The sequence below is a fragment of the Lissotriton helveticus genome, chromosome 4_1, assembly GCF_964261635.1.
Source record: "Lissotriton helveticus chromosome 4_1, aLisHel1.1, whole genome shotgun sequence".
NCBI lineage: Eukaryota > Metazoa > Chordata > Amphibia > Caudata > Salamandridae > Lissotriton > Lissotriton helveticus.
This window is the reverse complement of record NC_136063.1, coordinates 1,718,323,849-1,718,343,401: the sequence shown is the minus strand read 5'-3', so window position 1 is coordinate 1,718,343,401 and position 19,553 is coordinate 1,718,323,849. Positions and strand designations below refer to the sequence as shown.

The 19,553-nt window shown below is 44.6% G+C and overlaps 1 protein-coding gene across 1 annotated transcript in view; it reads left to right on the top strand.

The window, feature by feature from the left end:
• Positions 1 to 19,553, top strand: part of RBM41 (RNA binding motif protein 41) — a 191,531-nt gene that overhangs the window by 65,814 nt on the left and 106,164 nt on the right. Inside the window, exon 5 of the mRNA XM_078688392.1 lies at positions 16,737 to 17,155. Within this exon, the coding sequence (XP_078544518.1) occupies positions 16,737 to 17,155 (419 nt within the window). The remainder of the gene's footprint in view (positions 1 to 16,736; positions 17,156 to 19,553) is intronic.

Here is a 19,553-nt window from a genome sequence, read left to right as displayed (position 1 = left end):
TCATGTAAAGCGTGGGTAACAGTATAGGGGATGTAAATGCAATTATTTAATTTGTTATATTACCGGTAAGCTGTGAATTGAATAGCATTTCCTACCACAATTCAAGAAACGGGGCTTTGTGACTATTTAACTCGTTGGGCTGTATTGAAGTGACCAGCACAGAAAGATCACTCATGGCCAGGCACTGTTGATGTGGAGATCTCGTCAAAGCACCCACAGCAAGGAACCTCTCTGGTGCTGGTACCAGAGAGATTTTATTTTTCTCATTTCAAGTAGGGCTGCTGTGGAAGAGCTTCCACAGTAGCATAAGGCAGAATGCCAACTGAAAACCAGGGAATTTCATTTTAAAAGGGTTTGGGCATCCCACCCTGGCATAGGGCCGTTCCCCCACCGGAAAAGAGGTAATACAGCCTTTCTTCCTCCACCCTGGCACTAGATTGCTCCCAGTCTGCCCACAGGGGGGTAACAAGTGCACTAGATGCCAGGGATTAATTTATTCAAAAGAAGGGGGTGGCATGCACCCACCCCACAGAGGGCAATATAGTCTTTCTGTGAATTGCAGTCTTTTTTTTAAAGAGATTTGGCTTCAAAATAGGGATTAACATGTATTTTGTTCACTTGTGATCACATGCGTTTCAAAACTAGCAATTTCGTCCCTGATTGATAATAAATTTAGTTTATCTTTTTTTTCATTTTATTTTTTATTATTTAGAAATCTTTAACCAAAATTTGCACCTGCTAGTTGGAAATGTAACATCTTGTTAACTTAATTTTATTGTTTTCCTCCGAGTATCTGATTGAGCAAAAGTGTCTATGATCTTGGATCTGTGTTGGACACCCACTGCCTCGCTGTCACTCAATCACCCATTGGAGTCTTCAGTGCCCTGTGATTACCTGATTGAGTGGCACTGTATGTGTTCTTGGGCCATTATTGGACAACCAATGTCTGATAGTAATATTCCACCTTTCAAAGGGATCATTTTCCAGACAGTAGGCCTGAGTTTGTATCTGAATGAGCGATAGGGCTTGTGTTCTTCGGCATGTGTTAGACACACACTATTCTCGCTCTTCTTTTCTCTTCTTTGTTATCCTCAAGTCTCTGTGATTAGTTCAATCCTTCACTGTTCTTTTGCATACTTTTTCTTCCATTGCATCGCCCCACAAAAACCCTGGTTGTTGCCCTGAGTACTGCCTTGGGTGAGTGGGTGTGTGCGTAAAACTGGACCCTTGTTGGACCCCCTTCTCCTCACTCTACTTTTGCAGTCATTGGATCGCTCCCCCAAATCCCTGATTATGGCCCTGACTGTTTAGATGAGCGAGAGGGGCACATTTGTGCACTGTTGTTTCCATTGGAGCGGCCAACCAATCACATTGTATAAAGACATTCTAAATATGATGACAGAGAATTGTAAGGAATATATACAAAAAGTTTTAACCCTTCAAGTTTTGTCCAGTACCTTTTATAAGCTCACATATCTCAAAAACTACTGAATGGATTTACCCCAAATCAAAAAAGCGCACATTAAATTCTAAATTTGTGACAAGTTTAAGGTAAAGCTGTTGAGTGTATTTTGCTGTATCTTTCAGCAGAATTTCCTATGGCAGCTAAAATGGGAACTTATACACTTTTTCACCCTCTCCTTAACGTTTCCCATTCGTACAGGTATTTATTAAATTTGCCATGCAGAAACTTATCTGACTGAGGTTACAGATTGCCAAGCTTCATTCCATTGGGGTTTAAAGTTGTAAGCAAATACATATAAAGCCTGCCCAATGGGAAGTTGCAACAGAGCCATAACTACACCGTGGCACACGCCACTGTGTAAATTATTCAAAGGCAGGAATGAGTCTCATCTTCTGCAGAGATTCCGCAGTTCAGCCTGTTCCATCACCTTTTCCAATTAAGATTTCACCTCCGTGCAGTAATGTTAGGCAAACATATTCATATACCTCCTTCTTGCATCATTACATGTGTCTTTTAGCCTCATTCCATGAAACAGGTCTGCTGTTGCTGCTTTTTCCCTTGTAGATGGAGCTCAAACTCTGGCAATTCATAACCGAATGAACACATGTAATAAATGAGACAATCCATTTGTCCAGACCTTGCTCAGACATTGGATTGACCTCTATTCATTTATACAGAAATTTCAAAGAGCTAGTGCCTCTGGCTACAGCTGTCCGTTCTTGAAGATACATTGCAATCATTTCTTGATGTCCATATAGTGTAATCTCTCGGCAGCTGTAGGATTCAAGGAAAAAAGTTAGGATTCAGGGAAAAAGTTAGTAACACTGTCTGCTCATTTAAGTGACAAGTCAATGATATCTTAAGGAACAGATTTTGGATTAGTACTGAGATCCACCTTATCTTTACAAAACCACACATGCGGCTTTTAACTTGACAGACCACATTTCTTAATTACTCATCTTGTAGAAGTTACAGCTAATAAAATGTCTGTCTTCCAACATTAATGTTGATCTGCTGATAGGCTCAAATGAACCCTTTATAAAGTCTGCTAAACTGTATTAAACTTCCATGCTGGTCAATTGTCATCAATGGTGAGGAAAATCTGAATGCACCTCCAAACAATTCCTTAACTATTCCTATTGAAGGTAGTGAAGGGTGGTCATGTCCTCTTAATTACCAGGACATCGCTGTCAAATGCACGGTTACCGAAGAATAACATAGACCTGATCGAAAAGGTTGCAAAAGCTACGCTAAAATATGGTGAGCATCTAGAGCAGATCTAGATTTTTAGATTGAGCACAAATGTAAAATCTTTTTCATTTCATCCCATAGTACTTTAAGGTGGAAAATGCCCCAACTGCTTTTAATATTAGAGGATAGTCCTCTGAAAAATCAAATGCACCAAATTCTAACTTCTGAGCAGCAAAGCTGTGAGGTCCAAGGATTGAGGATCATGATGCAGAATCTGAGCATTGTTCAGGACAAGAGACGTGGATCTGGTTTGAATTACACATTTTTCTGAATAGACATTTTCCAAAGTTCTGGAAACTAGTGTTACCTTGACCTTGCTGGAGCTATTAGCCTTCATTTGCAAGAATCTTTTTGAATTTTACAGTCTACCCTGGGCACCAGAGGAATCCAAGGCAAAGCGTATTGCCCTTCCATTTCATCAAAAACTCCTCTCCTTAGGATGCTGTACATGGAAATCTGCTTGTGAAGAACAGACGTGCACTTGTGGTGAATAGCAAACATGTCCCAAGGCTTATCCCCCCCATTGAGCAAAGATCAGGCCTATTGTTCAACTACCATTGGTGTGATCCTCGCCTGCTGAGATCATTCGCACAAATATTCCCTAGCCGTATCACATTTTCTGCATTAAGATCCACTTTGCTCTCTATGGATCCAAAGCCAGAGTTTCCGGCCCCCTATCAGTAATGAAAGAGATCTTGTACTCCCTTGCTGTGGATGTAGTTAATACACCGTTGTGATGTCTGTTCAGATTAGCACTTAGTTCATATAAATTCTTCATTTGGAGGAGAAAAGCCTTGACACCCAATCTCACTCCCCTGAGTTCTAGGAGATTTATATGAAGTTTGGATTCTGGAGGCCATATCACAGAAGTGCCCAGGGGGCATAACAGGTTTTTGCATCCACTTTGCGCCCCTCGGGGCATTTTGGTATCATAGAAGGGGTCGCAGACAATTGTGCAGCCCCTTTTGTAATACCGATAGCGCTAGCATACTTAAAGCACCAGTGCTACCTTTAGAGGGCGTTCCCTCATTTACATGGGGGTGTGTACCATGCAAATGAGGGAATCCCTTTGCTTGGCGCCCGCGCCCTATAACAGACGCGGGTGCAGAGGCAAAGACAATCTCAGGAGGCGCACTGACAGATTGCCTCCTAAAAGGTGGTGCAGTCCGTGATCACCCCCCCGCCCCACCAGAGCAGCCCTTTGGAGGGGAAAAAAGGGGTCCTATGGGCCCCCTCAGACATCCCCTTCCAGGCAGGTGCAGTCACTGACTGCACCCACCTGCAAAGGGATCTCTAATCCCCTTTAAAAGTGCAGGCAGGTGTGCCGCCTGCACAGTGAAACATGGAGCAGCTGCTTTAAAGCCGGACCGTATTTCACATGAATGTGCTGCACCCAGGGCAGTACAAGTTCACTGCTGCCCTGAGGGCAGCACATTCTGTGTAATATGGCCCTCTTTCTGTGTTTGCGCCTGGCGCACCTGTTTTAAGGTGCGCCAGATGCAATCAGGGAGAGTGTGCCCTAATACATGTTATGGCCCTGGGACAGCTGACTTAAAGCAGATGGATAATTCCACTGTGATGAGATTATATGGTTAGTTAAAGTACACTTCATTCAGACCAGAAGAGCAGACCTGGATTATTGATATGCCTTTCAGTGGTAACAGTGCCTTTGGAAAAAGGGTAGATGACACCTTGAAAAAGATTCAAACCGATATAGGCACTGCAAGACCACCGATCACTTTACAAAGATAACAACGCTATCAGAGATGTTATTAGTACGATCATGGTCTTCACTCAACACTGTATAACTCCCAGCGGAAATACAGCCAACAATAGTATCATCAGAGGGGTCAGTCCAATAGGTCAGACCTGAGGTGAAGAGGAGGCGAGTCTCATGCCTTCAGGAACAGAAGACTGCAAACTTTCTCAACCTTTTATTTGACCATGCAAGCAGGGAGGAGGATTACATTTTTGCATCCAGCTTTGCAGGATATTGCGTACTACAAATGGGTATGGGCGTTCTTTATTTTTAACACACTTTATTATCGACTGTAGTTTGGCATGAACACATTTAGAGGTATTTACAGTCATTTTCAATGTTTCCCCCACTCCTGTATCAATTAAGTGCGAAGAAAATCTCAATATTTGTACATGAATAACACAATGTAACCTCTGTCAATGGAAACAACGTATTGCAGTCACCCCCCCAACCGATCATTACAGGATCATTCTATGTAAATCCGATTACTAGTGTATTGACGTGCATTGTTTTACGGTAAACAAACCTATTAAACTTAACCCATCCCATTCTCGCCAAAGTGGGTATGGACGTTCTAATATGGCTTCCACTTTGGAATTTGTAGGAATCACATCAGATAATCCACCAAAAAAGGAAGTTCACAATCATCTATTTAAATATGAAGAGATAATAACCTTTCCTGAGAATGGAGCAAGAGTATGTACCCCTGCGTCAAAGGAAAAAAGTATATTAATCCAGTTTTTTTCTTAGAATGAAAAAGTTTGGTGACTGGTTTTCGATTTTTGGATTTTTGGAAACTAAACAAATTCTTGAAAATATAAGGATTAAAGATGGTCACATTGCAAGAGGTTCTTCCATCCATATTGAGAAACTTCAGTAAGGGCAGAAGAATTCACATCTCCCTCCTTTAATATAGCTTTAGCCTTCCTTTGTCTTCTTCAAGCAACTTTCCAAGAAATTGAGCTGTATCATGCCATGACTGGCATTCGTTTTGAGCTAGAATTATAGATGCATTAACAACTTTTATTAAGCTGACCGCTAACTCATTCACTCTTCGGTTCAACAAATCCTATTTCCTGCTTCCTTACCAAAAGGAGTTGCACATGGCGAATTTGGATTCCTTGATCAGATTTGTTCAGTTGCTGACACTACTGAATCTGACTTCACTTTAACAAGCATGCCTTAAACTTTTTGTCTAGCCTACAATTTCTCGCAGAAACTGTAGCTGGGATTTTCATGACTAGTCCACCCTCCTCCAATAGGTAATCCAACACAGGTTTCGCTCTGACAGCTATACCTGTGCTTTGTCTGTGAAATCAAATGGGAAACCAGAGTTCTCCACATCTGACAGAGGTACACTGAACTTGTTGGATTATCTTTCTATGAGGTTGTGAAATCTGCCTTTATCCTAAGGAAGTGGATACCTTAGCTCTGTAATATGGTTTATGTAGCCTGGAGCCAAGAACTCATCGACAGATAAGATAGCCACCAGTGATGAAGAATACACTTTCTTCATCAACAAAATAGTCAATGCCGTCCTCGTTCCTACCAATGACAGTGTTTTTGACTGGAATTTATGATACCAATGTTAACTGTTTGCTCTTGTGCTAATGCTTTTGTGTACTGCCTCCCTTGTGAGGAGTATTGTGCTACGAGGAAGGCTGTGCATCAGACTTTTTCCTCCTTTCTTTATCTGTTTCTTTTCCTCAGTCAGCAGGTGACAAGTATTCTGAACCTACAATGAAATGAAATGAAATGAAATGATTACGCACTTGTATAGCGTACGACTACCCGTAGGCATCTCAGCGCTTGTACGAATACCGCCGAGGAACCCTTCCTGGCCCCCAAGGTGAAGTCAGGCATCCTCAGCGTTGCTGGGGCCGTTGTAGAGATTAAGCAAGCTATTGCCCAGAGGTGCAGAGTGGGACTCATGATTAGAATAGGCACCGAGGCGAGAATTATCAGGTCCGAGGAAATTGAGCTCGAGACCCGCCGAGGCGGGAATTGAACCCTGGTCCCGGCCAGACTACTGCATCAGGGTCTGCCGCTCTAACCATTGAGCCACACTTCTCTACAATGCAGGGATAGAGGTTTTCTACTCGGCAGTTGAAGCCTGTTTGAGTCCTTCTCTAAAACAGGCACCAAATCTAAAAATCTTTAATTTTCTATTGCCTGTAAAGCACTGGACAGCACATATCTATCTTGTTTCTTAAGCAAGTTTAGTGCCAAATGCCTGTCTCTGTCCCTTAGAGTCTTTTTAGGGAGCACCAACGAAATGTATTTATTTTGTATTTATTTATTTATTTATTTAATGCGATTTTATATAGTGCCAACATTACCCGAAGGTGTCAGAGCGCTTTACATAAGAACCAGTTGCGATACATAATAACTTAGGATTACATGCGTTACATAAAAGATACAAACGAAAAAATTGCAAATGTACAAGTTGCAATGTCACACAAGGAAGAGATAGAAACAGAAAAAAAATGCAAATGTACAAGTTGTAAAGTCACACAAGGAAGAGATAGAAACAGAAAAAAATTGCAAATGTACAAGTTGTAAAGTCACTCAAGGAAGAGATACAAATGGATACACTCTAAGAGTCACATAGGAATGGTAGAGATTACAAAGGTCTACTACATATACTAGTGGTTAGAGTTATCTCTATATACATATATATACAAATAGTAGATTTTCTCAGGTCAGGACCCAGAAAACAAGGGGAGCAGAGTTCCATTAAGTGTGGTCGGAGGGGGGACGCAGACACAGCACCAAGGGAGGGCAGTAGAATGTTTCCTGTTTTGCAAGATGGCGGACCAAGGACAAGAGCGACAACAGGAGACGGTCCCATAAGGGCGGGGCGCACATATGTTTCCAGTCCAAAAGTTACGAGTGAGTGCTCCCCCCGGGCTCCTTCCCTGGGAGCCGGACTGCTCCTTCACCCGCATTTGAATGCATTTTTTCACATGGGATGTATTTCTTCGTTAGGGTGGGGGCAGCAAGGGGAGTGTGGTTTCTCCTCTTGGGGGCCGGGCTGCACCTTTCCCCGTTCCGATTCCTTTCCTCCGGTGGATTCATTACTTTGCAGGGGTGGGGGCAGCAAGGGGAGGGTGGTGCCTGGGGAGACGCTGCCCGAGCTGCTTCAGCCTGGCATGTTGGAGGGGTTCTGCGGTGTGCGGTGTTCTTGTCTGGGGGGGTCACTCCGGCTGGCCCGGGGCACCTGGGACCTTGCGGTGCTGGGGGCTTACCTGCAGTGGACGGCTGCTTTCTCTCCACCCCGTCCCCGAGGAGGGCGGGTTGCGGCTCCTGGTTGGGCCTGTTTTCAATGCCCCTGTACCTGTCATCATGGTCAGGATGTAGACAGGTTATACAGAGAACATGCTTTTCACTTCTTTAAATTGTTCTCCCACATTTAGCACATTTCTTACAAAAAGGATTTCTTTTGGTGTCTTGTCAGTCATTATTTACAGAGTTGAAATATTAAGTGATATAAAGAAATCAGATATAAATCAATCCTTATTTGAAAATAATTGGAGCAGAGTTCCTTAGAGCTTCCTAAGCTAATGTGCATTGACAAATCTGACAGAGTAGAGTTGAGTGAGTGCCTCTCCCGCTGATTGGCCGAAGGGCAAGTTATAAAATGAGCTTTTTTGCAATGTTATGTTGTGTACAGGTACACTGCTATTAAACATTGGTTACCAAACGTCCCTAGCCTGATGAAAAAATATATATTCAGAGATGTTAATTCATGAAAGATCCACTGCTGAAGATGTGTGATGATTATTTTATCAATGGTAAGTTTAGCACCACATGATCAGCCGAGTGCTTAAGTGTAAAAAGAAAAAATCACAAAGCAGAATAGTAACAGTGTCAGGTAATGGAGAGTGAGAAGGAGTCCAAGATAAAATGGTATTATTTAATGGAATCACGGCCCTACAAAGGTTAATCCCAATTAAACGAATAATTACAGCTTCGAAGCCCACCCTGAAGTTGACGAGATAAAAATGCAGAGGGCTCTGATTCAGAAACGTTGCCTACATTTTCTGTTTGAACAACAAGGTGATAGACGTTTCTTTTTGCAGAAGTGGGGTGCAAAAGTAAACTTACACTCTCTGCAATTTACCGTTTTGAACCTCCTTGTGAGAAGTTGGCCTGGTATATGATGCTCACTAGTTCTAGTGATCACCTTGTACCATGCCAAGCAACCCTTATGATGATAGGTTGTAAAGTCAACTTTATAGACAAGCTATCCTAGGGGTAGCATGGACTAAGCAGTCTTAGGCTAAACTCTGTAAAGGCATGTGAAGCAAGCTGTTTTACCATACACAATCCCCTTGAATACCAAATGAAAGGACACCACACAGATATATATTGAAAATATATATAGATTTATTTCTACAAATATCCCCTATACTCTTTATGAGCACAGAAGCATAGGCGTTAAAACAAAACACAGTTTAAATATACAAAAGTTGCACGAATATGGATGAGCCCTAGGGGCCACCTAAACCATATACTAAAATAGTGGTATAAGGACCACTATGGGGAAAGGAAGGAGGCCTAGGGCCTGGGGAATCGCTGGAGCTGTTCGGGACTAGCAGTGATGAAGTCGGGAAAGGCCCGCGGGACTCGGGTGCAGTGCGGAAAGCGCACGCATGCACCAATGCAATGTCAATGGTGCGTCAAAGTTAATGTTTTAGGAACCTTCCGATGAACCTACAAGGACAAAACTTTAGACACAGGCACTAGAGGTGTATACCAGTGTGGGAACACCGGCGTTGCTGAGTTACCTCACCCACAGGAAGCGGGTGCACAGGTGCGAAGTAGTGTCGGGTTTCGTCGATGGTGCTTGGAGCTGAAGATGCTGCAGGTGGGTCGTTGAGGAGAGTTCCGGTGGATCCAAGGGTGGATCTGAAGAGGTGAAGACCTGAAAGCAGAGGGGACAATGTTCAAAGTCACTAGCCAGTGACTACCGTGGAACCAGGATGGAACCAGGCAATGTCGGGTGCAAACAGGTGAAAAGGTGAAGATTGTCTCTGCAGCCACGTGGACACGAAGAGGTCAAGGACGTCCAGGAGTCGATCACGAGCTGTCCCACGAAGGCTCTCGCTGATGGCGGTATCGGCAACTTGATTGGAGCAAACAGGCCTTGGCTAAAGCAAGCCACGCATGAATCGATGCCAGCTTCTCACTCGGACCAGCAAGGTCAGAGCGGGTGCTCCTTTTCAGGGGAGCAAGGGCCAGTCTGGAGCAACCAGACCAGCGGTGTAAGTCGTAGTTTTTGTCGCCAAGATGGCCGCTAGCCACGTGGCAAGTGGCCGGGATGGCGCATCGAGTGGCAAAGTGCAAAAGGGCCCCACGCAGATCGTGGAGATGCTGGGGGGCTGATCTTCGGTGCAAATGCTGCTCGGTGTTGGGGCTTCTCAAACCCCAAAGCACAGCGTCGAGGGTGCCTCGGGTGCTGCGCAGTCAGCTGCTCGGGGGTCTTCCAAGATGTCCGGTCCCACGTCTCTCGGTGCCTCCACGGGTCTCTTCTTTTCAGGGACTGTGGATCGGGCTCTGAGATGTCTGGGAGTCTGGGTCTTGTCAGGCTCTGGGCTCGGGCTCCGGCGGGAGGCGGCGGCAAAGCAGACGTCGAGTTGCTGGTTGGTGCCTGTATTTACAGGGTGGTCACTCCTTGGCCACAAGGGAGATTCTCTTCCGTCTTCTGTGCAGCAGAATGTCGAAGTCCAGTCTTCTTCTTATTTTAAGTCGAGTTCAGGATGATCTGAAGTCTCAGGACACAGCTCCTACTCTTATTCGAATTCTAGGGGCCGGATCACCTACTAGGTCCCTCCTCTGGGTGGGACCAGGAAGGGGGGTGGTTACACCCCCTTTCCTTTGTGCACCGTCGCGCCAAGACTGGGGTACCAGTTTGAACTGGCAAATGCACGGGGACACCTTGTGTGCCCCAGGCATGTCAGATTCTATTCAGCCCTGTCCTACCCAATACACAAAATCCTGTCTGGGGTGGTGCTAGCACCTCCCAAGGCAGGAAACCCTTTGTCCAAGCTGCCCTCGCTGGAAGGACTCCCAGCAGCAGGAGGTCAGACTTGTGTCTGTGGTGGCAGCATCCATTTTGTGATGGTGAGGCTCTGTTTAACTTTACCCGGGGTACAGGTTATGTACATGTCGTGTCCCTCTAGAAGGGTGGAATGCTACCCCCGTCGCCAGAACTGGCGAGGGGGTAGTATTCCAATTCGTATGACACCTTACTCGACATGTTTTGATAAAGCCAAACCAAAGATAGCATTTAACCGCGAGGATTATAATGCACTTAAGAGTATATGGTATGGCAGTATCATGAAACCGCTAAAGGACATGGTTCCGAAAGCTGCAGACAGGCTCAGCTCATGCCAGAGCACCGTCTCACATATTTCCAAGCACTCTGCCTCCAGGATTGATGAGGCCTTCCATAGGAGTGGCTGATAGGAAAGATGTGTGCTGTCACAATTAACCCAACACTTAGAGAATTCGAACCTACTGGATCCTCTCCAATCAGGGTTCAGAAAGGGCTGCAGTACGGAAACCGCTATCCTAAATGTCCTTGACGACTTGCACATGTCACTCGACTCCAACCAATGTAGCCTCCTCATTCTCCTTGACCTCTCGGCTGCATTTGATACGGTCGATCACTCCCTCCTTCTTAATGTCCTCCGAGAAAGAGCGGGCATCGAAAACACAGTCCTAAAATGGTTCGCCTCCTTTCTTAACAACCGCTCTCAAAGAATAAAGATCAACAGTTTCGAGTCAGACCCCCTCCCCATCAACAGAGGTGTTCCACAAGGATCAGTACTCTCCCCGCAACTTTTCAACATCTACATGGAACCCCTCACCTCTCTCCTAAGGAACTCTAACATCCCCTTCCACCTGTACGCGGATGACACTCAACTCTACTTGGAAACCACTTCGATCGCTGACATTCACAGACTTAATGCCACACTCATGGAGGTTCAACACTGGCTCTCAGCCAACCACCTCAAACTGAACGAAGATAAAACGGAAGTTCTCTTAATTTCGAACAAAGATGAAAACCCACAAATAGTGGAATGGCTCAAAGCCTTAAATGCCCTCAATGTCTCTCTTACTCCAACGGACTCAGCAAAATCACTAGGAATCACTCTCGACCCCAAACTCGACATGAAGAAGCATATCTCTAAAACCGCCAAAAGCGCGTTCATGAACTTGAAACTTCTCTACAAAATTAAACCCTTCCTCCCCCCCAAAGATCTGAAACATGCCACCCAGGCACTCGTGCTCTCAAGAATTGACTATGGCATTGCTGTACTGACTGGAACTGCCAAGTCACACCTGGGACCCCTCAACTCCACCCTCAACGCTGCCGCAAGAATGATCACAGGAACAAAGAAATTTGACCAAATCTCCCCGGCGCTCAAAGAACTCAAATGGCTTCCGATTGACCAACGAGCTAACTTCCGCACAGCCTGCCTCACACATAAAGCCTTGCATACAGGCAAACCTGAATACCTGGCCTCTAAACTCAAAAGGGCTGGACAATCCAGGAACCTCAGAAGCTCCAACACACTCCTGCTCATCCCGCTGAAATCACAGAAACGCAAGACCTCTAATAAATCCTTTGCGGGGAACGCTCCCAGGATTTGGAACTCCATCCCCCCACATATCAGAACGACCGCCTCCTTCCCACAATTCAAAATGCTACTCAAAGCCCTCTTCCTTGAACGCTCCGGTGCTTAACGAGAAGCCCATCTCCCTACAGCAGAAATCCGATATCCTCTACGGAACTCAAATCTAACCGATTCTCCCCCGAACTCCGTCTCTTATTACGTTATTATTGCTGTTGTTTTGTTGGTGTACAGGCTTTATTCCCCTCCTATCGTCTCCGATTCTTGTATTATTTGCTTATTGCCTTGATTGCATTTCTCTATTTGCTGTGAAGCGCTCTGATACCCCCGGGTCCAGCTAGCGCTATACAAAACTTCAATAAATAAATAAATAAATAAAAATAGGAACATATGTGTCCATTTTAGGTTAGGTATAGGCATACTACACCTAAGTAAGGAGTGGTTACACCGACTTACCCCAGCTGAGTGATCCGCCAGTTGTGTCAAATATGGAGGCCAGGCCAGGGGTGGCACAATACGTGCTGCAGCCCCTGGTAGGCCTTGGAAGCACCTATGCCCTCGGTACCTGGGTACACTGTTACAGGGGCCAATAAGGTGAACCAGTTCCAATTTCGTAATGCACCTAAAGTGCATTGGCATTAATTTAGAGAGAGAACAGCAGGCTGTGGGTCTGATTAGCAGGCCCACAGCCACATTAAGTCATAAACCAGTGAAGCAAAAAGCAAAAATTTGGGGTGACCATAGGATAGCAGACCCTACTCTCCTACACTCCTATTGTAACTATAAATTCTTTCACCTGATGGCACTACTATAGATACTATGTATGGTCTATTAACTTTTAAATGGTCACTGGGTAAAATTACTCACCTGGAGTGGCTTACTAAAAAAAAGATGTTTATTGTGTAACAATTGAGAGACACATACTTGATGTACATATGATGTAATTAACCGAATCCTTATAAGATATAATGAAGCAGTTCTTATGGAACTTAAATAAGGGAGGATAGTGTGATTAAATATGAAGTAAATATTAATACAATATGAGAGACTGGACAGAAGAGTTAATTGTGAGACAAACCAGCATTGTGGTTGTATGTATATATGTATGACTCATATAAAGCACAATTATAGCTACAAAGCAATATAGAGCTGTGCAAGGGAGACGTTTACAGCAGGCCCGCACTGGGTGCTTTTGCTAATTGAGGACAATGGAGAAAGTACAACAGGAAGGTGGGTTCAAGCGAGGCCAGAAAGAGGGACAGATAGGGGAGGCAAGAGAAACTTATGTAAGGGAGTGAGGGCTCCTTGAGATATCAGCAGTTTGAAGATTTTTTTGCATGAAGGTGTTGCATGTAAAGGCGAGTATTCAGTTCTCTCCAGTAATGAGGAAGGGATTGACCTCCCACATTTGAACTGACATGAATTTCCATAAGTTGTGTTGTGTAGCAACAGGGGTAGGCTTAGTCCCTTGTCTTTTCCTTCTTGTGTTTCTTTACTTCCTTCCTGGTTATCTTTCTGCTATGTGTTTTGTGTTTTCTGCAGACAATGTCGATCATGGTCACGAGATATTGTGTGTAAATAGGGTTGACAGCCTTGAGAAGGATGCAGCAGGTCTTGAATGTAATGCGTGCTGGTAGTGGAAGCCAGGGGAGTTCTCAAAGTAACAGAATAATTATATTATGTTTACAAAGGCTTTTAATTAGACGAACTGTTCCATGTACAATACTATTCAGAGGATCTCTGGGTTGCTGGTTCAATGGTATATTCTGTGCGTCATACATGCATTGGCAAATACTGATGTCCTTGCCTTTAGATGGACTCTCAGTGACTTCTTAATAAATGGAAGATCACTGGTGAGAGGATAAAGCTTTGGGCATTCCCACTAGTGTCAGGGATGGCTTCAGACTTTGAGATATCTCATGTGAACCAATCCACGATTCCTGCTGCCTCATCATCAACAACAAACCAAATCAGTTTCTGCTGTTGCTGAGTCAGCGGAAAAAAATCAGTTTGGACATGCATGACCCCCTATGCTTTTTGACTCAAATAAAACACTGTTTTTGAATAGAAGCCACCCTCCTGTGGTCCACCAACTATTTGGATCAGACTCCGACTGTTGAGAGGATAAAGCTTTGGGTATTGCCACTGGTGGCAGGGATGGCTTCAGACTTGGAAACATCTCAGGTGGACTGGCCTGGTTATGTTCTTTGGGTAGGATATAAACCACTGAAGGATAGTTGGGGGCTTTGGTGACTTCTGGTGCTATTTTGCTTTAGATATGTGGTTGGATTTTGTCCTTGAAGTAGTGATTGATTGCTGTGCATTTCTCCTCTGACAGTGATGGGTGGTTGATCAGTTGTGCGGTTTACACTGTGCTGACCTATGGTGAAAACTTTGTTTCTACTGAAGATGGTTGTGTACCAATCGCCAGAGACCCTGCATGAGCAGCCTACATGTGAAATGGAGACTCTACTTTTGCCTGGCCTTCCTGAATTTGCATTCTCTTTTGTCCTCTGAACGTGTGTTTGCTGTGAGTAAGCTTATAGCTGTACCACCATGTGGAGTGTTTGGCCTTCATGGAGCCAGACGTGCTTGTTGCTGAGAAATCTGCCTTCCTCTAGAAGGTGTTATTAAAGACTTTGATTAGTTGTTCCACAGTTCAAAAGTTGGTGTGGCATATTCACTCCAGTTCATGTACTGTGGTGGGTGGCAAGTGAGGTTTGTTGAGCCAGTGCAGATGAGGTCCAAGATGTTCCCATAGTATGAGTACGCAGTGTGATGACCTGGAAGATGTGTGAATTGGTCTGGATGTTGAGAGTAGCATCCTTCAATTCCCTGGTAGGTGTTCTGTGTTGGAGGTTATAGCCTCTTAGGAAGATTTTATTCTTGAAGCTAGCGGCGACTGGTGCGCTGCAGTGATGAAATCAAACATTTTGGACGCTGTTGTGCTGCCATAGGCTGGTAAATAAAGTGGAATGTGATCCCTTTGTCGCTGATGGAGTGAAATAGCAGGGTAGGAGCTTCAAGCTGATAAAAGCTGGTTTATGCTAGACTGTGCAAGGACAAGACGAATGGTGGATGACTGTAGTTTCCTTTCCACCATTGCTTTTGCAGTTAATGTAGTGTATGTTATAGTCTTGTATCTACCAGGGCATCAGGGATGTTTTGTTGATTGAAGTGAACCAGAGCTCTGTGATTATGATGTCTTTGTGCTTGCTAATGGCGATAACTGTCAACGATGACTGATTTGTGCCTGATTACAAAGTGATCTTTAACCGGTTCCATGCTGATGACGGAACCGCTCCGTCATCAGCTGCGGTTGAGCTGTGCTGATGACGGAGCGGTTCCGTCATGGCCCGCCCAGCTCGATAGAACGCTCATGCGCAGCGCGAATTCCGCGCCTGCGCTGAGGGTTCTATTGAGCGGGGCGGGCCGTGACGGAACCGCTCCGTCATGAGCACAGCTCAACCGACGCTGGTGACGGAGCGGTTCCGTCACCAGCATGCGGCCGCCGCGCGGCCGCCCCGCCCCCTTAGCACTGCGGCGGAATAGCCGCCGCAGTAAAGGGGTTAATTAGCATGCAATGTTTTTTAGTATGTTTGTTTTGAGAGGTGCCAAGTATGATGTGGATTGTTTTTTGAGCTGTGTGTGTGGAGTATGGGTTTTGACTGGTAGCGTGTGTCAGTGATAGAAGAGATGGGACAGATAGCTATGATTAGAAGACGCTTAATGTATTTCTGTTGAAGTGCAGCGGATAGAACTGTCAGGAACAAAGGCTATAGCTGGTCACATTTAGCAGACCCAGACAGACCAAGCATTGGATGCCCTTGTAAATGTAGACTTCTAGCTGGTAACTGAATGAGGATACATTGGAATTAGAAGTTGGTGAGCCTGGTTTAACTCTCAGTTGTGGGTGAGCATAAGGGCATGTGAGTTGCCTCAATTTGAGACTGCTGATAAGGAAGAAAAGCTACCTTAGCAAGGATTGACTCGAGGAAGCATAGTCATCAGATCATGTGTTGTCTGAGTTGTATGTGCTTTTGAGGTATTCCTTTCGTGTACACCCCTTTGGTTGCCTGAACTTGAGCCCACAACTACTTCAGGAAAAAAAAAAAACAAGCCATGTGGCTCTGGGGCACTCTATTTTTCTTAAGAAATGATTTCAGTGGGTATTCATGTAAACAGACTTTAACTATAACTATATACTTCAAATGACAAGTACATTGATTTGCTCTACCTTAAAGGAAGGGAGGAAAAAAAAGAGGTCTTGTAGAAGATTGCAATACGATCACTTTTTCCTCTATTAACTGATGAATGTGTAATACCCCCCACCCGAAAATTGTTGCTTTGTGAATATATATGATTGTAAAAAATGAATATATTTTTTAATTTGTTGATCTATACCTAAGTGTATCTCATTTAAGATGTAAGCTGTTTTTAATGTTGCGTAAATAAAACAAAATCATATTTTGCTTAATCACTCTCAGAATGTATCTGTATAACATTGCTAAAAGTGAACTACAAGACACTATACTTAGAATGAGCTGTGACACTCAAGTGGTATACCAGGCTGATAGACCTAATCCTCCCGTATTTTTGTTTCTTCTCTGTGATTCAGATGAAGCAGTAAACCCAACTGGTACTGATCCTCGCCAAGGAAGCTCCATTGATGCAGTTTATAACGAGATAATCAAACCTTCCTTGGTTGGGAATCCTCAGCCTGACAAGAACAATATCTCATCAACTACTTGCACAGTCCCAGACTCATCTGCTGCAGTTTATTATGGAGAAGATCTTAACACTGGCCTGAACGAATCTCATCACTTTCAGAAAGAAACAGGATATGAGAAGGAATCTATCAGCCTCGTTGCAGCTGAGACCACTTGTGGTTCATCTGTAGGCACCAAAGGGCCTGTGGTGGTCACCGAACATGTGGAATTTGTGACAGAAGATGAAATACAAAAAAATCGCCTTAGTGAGGATGAAATCCGGAAAATCCCTAGGTTTGCTTCTTACAGCCCTGGAAATCCAAGTAAGGTACAGTTTAATCATTCACAAAATTACAAATGAAAGATATGTTAGTGTGTACGCATGTGTATGTATTTCAGTGATGGTATGTGTGTCTCTGAAGTTAATACTGACACAACTTTACCAAGAAAACCCCATTTTCTGGCTGATACATTTAACTGCAAATTCTTCACTTATTAAATATCCCTAGGCTGTATTCAGAAGATTTTTCAGCGTAGCACCTAAGCGCCAGTAGATGGCATTGCGCGACTCTGCTTCGACTGCACTCTGATCTGGAAGTGATGACTGAAGTCGCTTACCGGCAAAACCATAGCATCCTTTCTATACACACCTTTTTACGTGGATTAGGAACTAGCACATACTTTGTTTAGTGTTTTTCTCTTAAACACGTTTCCTATGTGTGAGGGAATATTTCCCCTTCTAAAGCTACAGAGTTCAAGCCTTGTAGGGACTGTCGCAAACAAATGTTTGTGACAGATTCCCATGAGTTATGACTCAGGTGTTTCGGGTCACGCAAGGAGTGCAGCCTGATGCTCCCGAAATCTATCCAGGACTGCAAGGCTAAGCTATATGTCTCTACAAAGTTGCTGCAGTCACAAATTGAGCACAAAATGCCAATTTTCAGTGAACATTAAGAAGCATATGCTGATATTGCTCTTACAAATTCAGTATGTTACTGCAAATCCCAGCTCGTAATCGCAACAACCGCCCTGGTCGCACCCACAACTCTTCTTCTGACCTCGACACACACACCCTTCTCCGCTCCTATGACCCAGCCCCCCAAATTCACACAACCACCCCACACCTCAACATTCCCACGATACACTCAAATCCCCTTAGACCACCCACACTAAACAGCAGATTCTCCATCCCCAATAACCTTAGAAAAGTCCCTCTCTCTCTAGAACCATCTACCACCCTCAACACACCCCATCTCAAATGCACTCTTCTCAACTGCAGATCAGCCAAGAAACATTCCGTCGCCATTGCTGACCTCCTCTTATCGCGGGACCTTGACCTAATCATCCTGACTGAAACCTGGCTAACTGAATCTTCGACACCTATAATGGACATATTGGTTCCTCCCAACTACCACATTATCAGGCTCGACAGAACAGGCAAAATAGGTGGTGGAATCGCATGCATCTACAGGAACAACCTCTCTGTTCAGAAAGTCAATTCCACCTCCCTACCATCCCCAACATCCTGGGAATACATCTGCCTCGACATTATTAGTGAGGGCAAACCGATATGCTCTCTTCACAGCATTTACCACCCACCCAGGGACAACTTCACCTTTTCCCAACAAATCATGGATTTGATCTCAACCAATTCCGGACGGCAACTCACCCAAATATACCTTGGTGACTTCAACCTCCACTGGAACGATCGCAACGACGCAGTGGTAAATAGTCTTAAAAATTTCCTCGATGCCCTTAACCTCACCCAAATATGCAACAGCCCGACCCACGAGAAAGGTTCTACCCTCGACCTGATCATCTCCAAAGAGGACTCTATCCAACTCGAGTCCATCCAACCCTGTGACTGGTCAGATCATCATATTGTCACATTCTTTATCAATGAAAAAGTCAAAGTTAACCCGGCTCAACTCTCTAAGCCCAAAGTCTGGAAAAGAGACTCGAAAAAGCTCAACCCAGGCTCTTTGCCCCCTAACTGTTGCAATCTCCTGCTCCCACCGACAGGCGCTACGGACGTCCAAACTGTGACTGACCACTATCTCAACGCTATGACCTCTATAATTAATGAGGCTGCACCTATGGAGCTGAAAAGAGTCTCTACTAAAATCTCCAAACCATGGTACGACGGGAGTCTCAATGAGGATAGACGAGACATGCGAATGGCAGAGCGTACCTGGAGATCAGCTCCCTCTGCAATGCACCTAAAAGATCTGAAGAAAAAGAGAAACGCCTACTTCAGGAAAATAAAACGCTCAAAATCAGACTTCTTCAGCCTCCAACTCGACCAAGCAAAAAACCACCCGAGAAAACTATTTGAGCTAATCAATTCACAATCCAAGGAGCAACCCCAACCACTCAGCACTAGGCGTGAGGCACCCTCCTGTGAAGACTTCGCTGCTTTCTTTATCCAAAAAACTGACAAAATAAAAAGCGATCTCCTCATTGACGCAAGCCTCTACTCCAAACCCCAATGCCTAGCACCCACTGAACCAAAAAAACAATGCTACATGGTCAACCTTCGGCACATACTCGGAAGAAGAAATTGGCAAACTGCTCAGCACCCTGAAACCATCCAATCACCTCACGGACCCCCTCCCTGCCTCCGCAGTAAAAGACTTTACCCCTTTGCTTCTCCCTCTCTGGACTAAAATTATCAACAGCTCTCTCCAACAAGGAAGCATACCTGACTCCCTCAAAGTTGGTCAGGT